Source organism: Solanum pennellii, chromosome 7 (assembly GCF_001406875.1).
Source record: "Solanum pennellii chromosome 7, SPENNV200".
In the NCBI taxonomy this organism is placed as follows: domain Eukaryota; kingdom Viridiplantae; phylum Streptophyta; class Magnoliopsida; order Solanales; family Solanaceae; genus Solanum; species Solanum pennellii.
In genome coordinates, this window is record NC_028643.1 from 76,339,141 (window position 1) to 76,348,093 (window position 8,953).

General features: G+C 32.4%; 1 protein-coding gene across 1 annotated transcript; it reads left to right on the forward strand.

The window, feature by feature from the left end:
* The first annotated feature begins 3,112 nt into the window (after window positions 1-3,112).
* On the forward strand, window positions 3,113-7,851 carry LOC107026292 (protein DJ-1 homolog B). Its single transcript, XM_015227201.2, has 8 exons — window positions 3,113-3,367; window positions 3,470-3,670; window positions 4,428-4,577; window positions 4,680-4,862; window positions 6,093-6,173; window positions 6,702-6,902; window positions 6,979-7,119; window positions 7,439-7,851. The coding sequence occupies exons 1-8, from the start codon at window positions 3,197-3,199 to the stop codon at window positions 7,634-7,636; spliced, it is 1,326 nt and encodes a 441-aa protein (XP_015082687.1). The 5' UTR covers window positions 3,113-3,196; the 3' UTR covers window positions 7,637-7,851.
* The last annotated feature ends 1,102 nt before the right edge of the window (window positions 7,852-8,953 follow it).

Here is an 8,953-nt window from a genome sequence, read left to right on the forward strand (position 1 = left end):
TTCAACAAAGAAATTAAGAATAAAAAAGATTGATTAAAAATAATTTAAAGATTTATAAGATTTACAGCCTCAAAGTTTAATTATGCATTATTCATGTTGAATAAAATATTCGATTTAATATTCTCACTTTTTAAAAAACCGTGTTTAAACCTTAATTTAAACTTTGATTCTTTGGTTTAATAGTTACACCAAAATTTAGACCATTAGTTTGAAGCTCAATCCAATATATATTGTAGAGCCGTCAATATGGGCTAGGCCTGTTGGGCCGGTCTGGCCTAACTCGGGATTTAATAGGGTTGAGCTAAGATTTTTGGAGCCCATTTAAGAAAAGAGTTTTTTAGCCCGGCCTGAATAAGCTTGCTCATTTGGTGGGCTTGAGAAATATTGGTAGGGCCGGCCCGTGGGCCAATAAAAATTAATTTTAAAATATAATATAATATTAAAATTTAAAAATAAAGAGAGTCCAAAATCAAAACAATTAGGTTAATATTTCTATTTAGATATTTATACTTTTAGCTGAAAAAAAACTTAATAAATATTAAGGAAAATGCACAAGTACCCCTAGACTATGACAAAAATCTCAGAGACACACCTTAACTAAACTTAGGTCCTATTACCCCCTGAACTTTTTCTTTTTTTTTTTGTAATTTTGTACACCTTTTGTCTTATGTGGCACTCTATGTGACTCCACGCAATTGAGGCACGTCAGAGATATTTGGATGCCATTTAAACCAAAGAGGTACACAAAATTACAAAAAAAAAAATAAGTTCAGGGGGGTAATACGACCTTAGTAAGGTGTGCCTTTGGGATTTCCGTCATAGTCTAGGGGGTACTGGTGCATTTTCCCTAAATATTATAAAGATAATTTTATTTGTGAATTTGATTAACAAGTAGTGACAATGTCTCATTTGTTTCCATTAAGATTAAGACGTCTGAATTTGAATACACATTTAAATATAAAGATGTGCATTGAGATTTAGATGTGTAAATCTGAATAAACATCTGAATATTAAATATTGTCTCTGAATCTGAACACTAAATTATAGGGACAGTTTATTTTCAATATCTGAATGCACATATGAAATTAAACGTTATATCAATAAAATATTATAAAAACCTTGTTAGTAAAATAGTTTTTTTCATATAAAATAATATTTTGAACATTTTTCCCGTAAAAGGTAATATGATTTATCTTTTAAGAACTCAACATCATGTTACATCATTAATATGACTATTTTTTGCACTCAAATACTTTGAAAATCTAATATAATGCAATTTAAAATGGTTTATATAGAATAGTAAATATATAGTTTAGGAAAATATTTTATTTTATTTTATTTTATTATAGCAATTTATTATTGTTATCGATCAAATAACTAATACTTTCTTATTTTTTGAAACTGTGCTAAATATTATATCATGGGAGTGCTTATCAATTCAAATATATTGATTAATTTAGAAAGTAAAAGATGTATATTAAGTTAATATGAATAAAGAAAATTATAATGGTAAGCATTAATTAATATTAATTAAATAAGAAAACAACTTTTATGAGTTGTTGTAATAGTTGAATTAAGATTGGAGTCTTTTTTTTTAGTCTGAATAGTGTTAAGGGTGCGTTACATATCTAATTCATTCAGATATATCCAGATCATTAAGAGGCTTATAAGAAAATAAAATAAACGAACTTAATGAATTGAATCTGAATAATTAAGATCCAGTTGTTAAAAACAAACACACTTAATGAGGCAAATCTGAATGATTAAGATTCAAACCCCATTAAGTGCAAACAAATGAGTCCTAACATAATGTAATATTGTTTTGTCGATATTTATGATAATATTTTTAAATTATAATTTATAATTTAATCTAACAATTATAAAAAAAAATATAAATTTTTTAAAAGTGAGTTGGCCCGGCAAGCCTGTAGCCTACGTACTTGTGGGCTGGGCCAACCATTTTCTGGCCCACACCGAAAATGGGCTAGCCCGGCCTGACCCGTAAAATATCAAAGCCTGTATGGATTAGCCCGGATGGAGTGGGCTAGCCCATATTGACAGCTCTAATATATTGTAATATATGTATGTTGTTGATGGTGTTTCTCATTCAAATGTAATGATAGATTTTATATAAGCTAAATTTTTAAGTTTGTGAATTTTGAATTAAGAAAAAGAGAGATAATTTCTGAATTCTTGATTTATTTTATATATATTTAATATTTTTAATATAAATAAGTATTATGTAAGAAAACGAATATTATGTCTAAACTTTTAACTTTTGAATCACTTTTGTATATTAAAGATTTAAACGAATTATAATTAAAGATGAAGCAGTTTGACTGCTGTACCATAACTCAGGTCAATAGGATTGGTCAACATTGAATCGAAATTGATAATTCAAATCGAAAAAAAGTATTGATTTATGACTAATGGATTATTAGTTTTGTGATTTTGATAACTAGTGGTGGAGCCACATACAACTGAGGGATGTCGGTCGTTGCTAAATATACTATATAGCTAGACAAAAAAATATATTTTATGTAACATATTATATATTGACACTCCTCGACTTATATACAATTTAATTTCTTTTTATTTTGACACTTTTTACTTGAAATTCTGGCTCTACCATTATTGACAATATAATGATTTTGTTATTAGTTCTTAACGGTTTGACTTTTTTCTTAATGGTTTAATCAATAACATGACAGTGAATCAAATATTTATATATTTATATATATATATATATTTATATCATTTTTATATATAGTTCTTGATTTATAGTTCAGTTTTATACTTTTATTTCTTAATGGTTGTCTCAAACATTTGGTTGTATTTGCTTCTAAGCAAAGAAGCAATTTGTGAATTCATTTGCGTGATTCATTTGAATTGTCGATTGTCACCTTGTAATTTCTAAGTGATATCCAATAATTTTTTCATTTCAAAACTTAACGATTAAATAATTTTATAACAATTTAACGTATTTATAACCAATAAATCAAATTGATAAATTTTAAAATTAAACCGAACCACCTGATAACGCTAACGTTTTCCATATGTAACAACCACTCACACAATGTGTAACACTATGAAATGATATTTCACAAACTATACCCACAAAATGCATCCATGGAACACATGACCAATTTTTATTAGCCATTTATATCCTTCTTTTTAGCTCAAACGTATTATAAAAATGGCAGCACCAATATTGCGACACCTCACTACTCCTTTCCCTTCCTTTATAAAACTCAACAAAACCCCCAAAATTCACTCATTTTTCACTCTCTCCACTCATCCCAACTCTACAAAATTCTCTCGAGGAACTTCAATTTCAGTTTCAGCCATGGCTTCCGCTACTAAGAAGGTTCGTATTATCTATACTTTTCTCTGTTGTAGACGGATTCAGAATTTGATCATTAACTGTAGATTTGTTTACGGTTACTGTATAAATTTGTTTGTTATATAGGTATTGGTTCCGATTGCGAATGGAACAGAGCCGATTGAGGCTATAGTTCCGATAGATATACTGCGGAGAGCTGGTGCGGAGGTTACTGTTGCTTCCGTTGAGAATCAGCTTCAGATTGAAGTAATGTATGGAATTAAGATCGTTGCTGATGTTCTAATTACGGATTGTGTAGATTCTGAGTTTGACCTTATTTCGCTTCCGGTATGTTTATTGTTATTAGGCTTTGCTGAATTGAAACATTGAGGTTAATCTGTTCTAAATTATTTGCTTAGTTCCCGGTGTAGAATTTGGAATAGCTAAAACCTGCGTAATTTATAGTCTATCCTCTCAGTTTTATGTGACATTAGTTTGAGCCTGCTCGTATTGCTTGTATGTTGATTTATTTACCTGATATTTTGGTGGAAGACTTGAAGTACGGATTCTGGATAAACTACTCATGATTATAAAAGTGTATGTTCATTATTATATGATTTAGTTTTTGTAAGATTATTACGATCAGTCGTGTAAGAGTGCAGATGCTATGATGATTATTTAATCATGTCCATAGTTGTGTGTGTCCGATGAAAAATGTTAATGCAATTAAAGAGTTGACAGTTTTGCATTACTGCATCTTTGTTACTTTTGATGAGGTTAAAACGGACATTCTAAAAGAAGCAAAGTGCTTAAGGCTGGGGGGCATAAGAGGCAAAAGAGGATGTCTACGCAATTCTTGTCGATATTCCAGACCTTTGTATTGGAAAAGCAAGTAAATCCTTTACAGTTGTATTGATTAGTAACTGGAAATGATGAATATTGCAAGAAGGATCTCTTCTTACATGTCCTGTCCCTTTTCCTGTGCCAACACGATGAATGATACTTAAATGTTTCTCGATACTGGTCAAGTCTCATTCAGGGACACATGACGATAGCTTCTGTAGTTATGATTCTTTTTTTGGATAATGTTTTCACCATTCTTCAGGGAGGGGTACCAGGTGCAGCCAACCTTGGGAACTGCAAAATTTTGGAAAGTATTGTAAAAAAGCAAGCTGAAAATGGAAAGCTATATGCTGCAATATGTGCTGCTCCTGCGGTAGCACTTGGATCATGGGGGCTTTTGAAGGGGCTGAAAGTGAGCTCATTCATTTCTTTCCCTGCTTAAAATTCAAGTATGTTCTTTTTCTTTTGAAGGGACTGAAAGTTAGAATTGTGTTTTTCGATTGTTCTTTGATAGGCAACGTGTTATCCATCGTATATGGAGGAACTGTCATCTCATGCCATTGCTGTTGAGTCAAGAGTCCAAAAGGATGCAAAAGTTGTGACAAGTCGTGGACCGGCAACATCCATCGAGTATGCTGTTGCGTTGGTTGAGGAGTTGTATGGAAAAGAGAAGGCTAATGAAGTTTCTGGCCCACTGGTATATTTCCAATCTCATCTCTTCGTTTTATCATAAAAGTGGAAGCTATGTATTGGCATGATGTGGGACTTGGTGTTGTAGACCTAAAATTTGGGATATTTAAGACTTGAATTTGCATCTGTGTCTTATGTTAACATATATGGGCTGAAACAAGAAAGTATATTCCTGTCTCTTCTATGTATGATTCTATTTTTGGAGGAGATAAACTAACTGAAATGTTAAAATGTATCCTACTATGCTGCAAAAGAAAAGAATGTTGTTTCTATTCTATGTCATAGTTATGTGAACAAGTAGCTGGAGGAACTGCGTATGTTCGACTGGTGCATAATTGGCCGAAGTTTGGGGTAGCAAAATCGCTATCTCTTCTTCTTAGGATCTGATCTTTTGGAGGAGAGTCGAGTGGTTATGACAAATAGTGTTGAAACTCAGAGCCCGGTCTCACCTTTGTTGACTTCTAAATACAGAATGCAACATTGTCGCCTCGTAGCTTTTCTCATCATACATCAAGTTGGTGCACTGAATTATCTTGTCCTGATGATTATTTTTATGTGTACAGTTGTGGAAATCAGTTCTTAGCTAGTTCTTCTTCTGGTATTGAATCTTATGTTTGTTCATAGTCCATATTCTGTCAAAGCTTTTTCTTAATCATTTTAACTTTGGTATCGGAGACCTGCAGATGTTTTCATTTTGCAGTTCTGGTGGTCTGGTATTTGCTCGGTGCCATTTTTTTTTAAAGCAAATCCGCTAGGCAATGTGCCTAGGGCTTGTTTTATTAATAAAGAGAAAAAAGATCTCAAAGAGAAATGTACAAGCAAGGGGGGGCTAGACCTTACCTTACTAATCTTAGTAACGAACCTCTATTAATTAACAAGCATGAAAAAAATAAGAGCTAGAGAAAACTAGATATTCTATGATCATCATAGAGTTTATAATACACTCAGTGATGATACTATAAATGAGGATGCTTAAATAATGCAAAAATACTAAATCTAAGAATAAAGCTGAGTTGTCAAACTCAAACTTCATTTTATACATGTAACAATTAAAAGAGATGGATTGCCCGTGTAATGTAACCTGAAATATTTCCTTCTTGTCTTCTTCGTCAAATATGTCCAACAAAACATGATAGTTCATCACTTCTTTTTGGATTTACTGGATCATGTTGTTGAAATTGCCATATGATTTTGCTTTGCCATTTATTTCTGAAATTTTGGGATTATTCTTATTCAGGTGATGTGCCCAAATCACAGTGAAGAATTTGCATTTGCGGAGCTTAATTCAGTAAATTGGACCCTCACGAGTAAGCCACGGGTAAGATTGTGGCTGAGGGTTGCAGCTCTGTCAGTTTCTCTACACAATCATTTATGTACTTAATGTGTTAATCATTTCTCTACAAGTGATCCACTTGGATTTTGCATATATTAAGATCTTCTACTCTCATGTGTATGTTGATACATTTTTTTTAAGTATGTGTATGTTGATACATACATTGTTGAGCTGGAAAATGTTGTAGGAGAACTTCGTGAGTCATAATATATATGCTCAAAAAGCAAAAGATGAGGTATTCTATGCACATCCATGTATAACCACGTCCCCAGAGTACAGGGTTAGCAAAGTTTTATGCAAACCATCATTGATAGATGTCTTTTTACCTTTGGAAGTAATAGCAGTGTCCATGTCTAGGTAGAATGTTTAGCTTATGAAGTAACAGCAATATGTTGTACTTATAGTATGTTATGAAATGTTCTTTCGAGTTTTGGAGCTGAATCACCACCATGTTAATATGCAAGTTCATAACTTGTCAAAAAGATACTAAGTTCTTAATATTTTGTTTGACAGATTCTTGTACCTATTGCAAATGGTTCTGAGGAAATGGAAGCTACTATTATTATTGATGTACTTCGGCGAGCAAACGCTCAAGTAGTTGTGGCATCTATGGAAGATAAATTGGAGATTGTTGCTTCCAGAAAAGTTAAACTAGTAGCAGATGTGCTCCTTGATGAAGCTGCTAAACAGTCTTACGATCTCATTGTCCTACCAGTGAGTGCAATCCTCTGAAACTTTGCTTCTAAAGCTCCTTGAAGTTCTTGTCTTACTGTAATATATGAATATGCAGGGCGGTCTAGGTGGTGCCGAAACATTTGCCAAATCAGAAAAGTTGGTTGACATGCTGAAGAAGCAGAGGGAATCAAGCAAACCATATGGAGCAATGTGTGCATCTCCAGCTCTAGTCCTAGAGCCCCATGGGCTTCTCAAGGTAAGAGACATACTCATAGTCATGCTCTTCGATTTTAAAAGTTAAAACTATTTTAAAGCTAGTGAATATTACCTCAAGTACTGTAATTTGTACATTACCTTGGTTTATCAGGATAAAAAAAAGCCACGACTTAAAGGTCTTGATTGGCCTTAACCTTGATGAGCTAGGCTATATTGGTTCATCTTAATAGGTTTAAAAAAGTAACAGTATTACATTATTAAATATACAAGGGGCCTGTTGTTCCAAGTCTTGCAGCATAGCATGCTTTGCATTACACTATTTATGCATTTGACTGCTTTATTTCTGGTCTGCTATCCAGGGTAAAAAGGCTACTGCCTTTCCAGCCTTGTGCAACAAACTTTCCGATCCAAGTGAAGCAGAAAACAGGGTGGTGGTAGATGGAAATCTCGTTACCAGCAGAGGACCAGGAACTACCATGGAGTTCGCACTGGCCATTGCAGATAAGTTTATTGGGCACAAGGAAACATTAGAGCTAGCAAAGGAGATGATTTTCTAAGTATTTAACTTTTTTGCCGCTATGTTCCGTCTTTAGCATCATATACACTTTGCTATATGATGGTTGTAAACTTGTAATATAATAAACTTTGCTAATCACTCTGCACTTACAACTTTGTTTCGGTGGTTGTTAATTATCGTATTGTATTGTGTTGTTAGTTTAAATACAATTTATCTTCAGGTAATGACAAAAAAGTCTAAAGTTTTGTGTAACAATTAATTTGGGGTGATTGATTCGTGACCTTATAAGTTTCTCTTATTTCGCCTTTTACTTGGGGAAGAATACAATCGATGTGAAGTATCATTTAATTTTTTATTTTTAAAGAACAGTTCCATCAACAGCATCATGCCACTGAATTGTATGATTTGTGTGTGGATTATTGGCTTGTGGCTTGAAAAAAATGTGCATCATTTAATTACAAATACAATTAGGTGTAATGAACTTGTTGTAAATGCTAATAACACGCATGGTTGACTTCTTCTGTGGAAATTTGAACTGCACTTTTATCAGAAAAGCTTTGTGATGGGGATTACACTTTTGGTGATGGGCCTTCTCCATCAATTGCTTTTAATTTTTGTTGACAAAAAAAAAAGGTATTGATACTTTTTATTTATTAAAAGATATGCCTTGTCTTAACATCTTTTTTAAGTGCTGGAAAAAACCTTATATTATTCTATATAATTACCATCTTTTTTAAGTGTTGGAAAAGACCTGATTTTATTTTATATAAAGTCTTCAAGGAATTCAACAATTGTTCCAATTTATGAATTTATTTGTTGTTTCATGGTACTACCTTTAGTGTAGTACCTAACTCACTGTTATTGACTCCAAATTGGCCCCAATTGTAGTCAACTATTTCCAAAGTCTTATATTACTTTGACTTATATTAATTTTATTTATGATCTTTTGGAATTTTAAATTTGATTATTAGTATTTTATTTGGTTATTTAGTAAGAAGAGTAGAGTACGAAGCACCCTTTTTAAATAATACAACTCTTTTGATTTGCTAAAATGGATAAGTAAAATGAAATGTATCTATTTTTGATATACAAATCAAGTATTTTGTAATGACTCTATCTTTCCACTTGGAGTCAGAGGCGGACCCATGTGTACCGTGAGGATACACATACATCCATTAAATTGAAAAATTATGTATATATATGATTTGAGATAGACATATATCTTATTAGACATATAAAGACACTAAAACTATTTAGCTGTATTGGTTTAAATGTTGCACACATCTGAGGTGAGGGGACTACGTTCGAATTTTATATGTTGTTTTTAAATCCTAAATTCACCTTTAACAGTATCCTT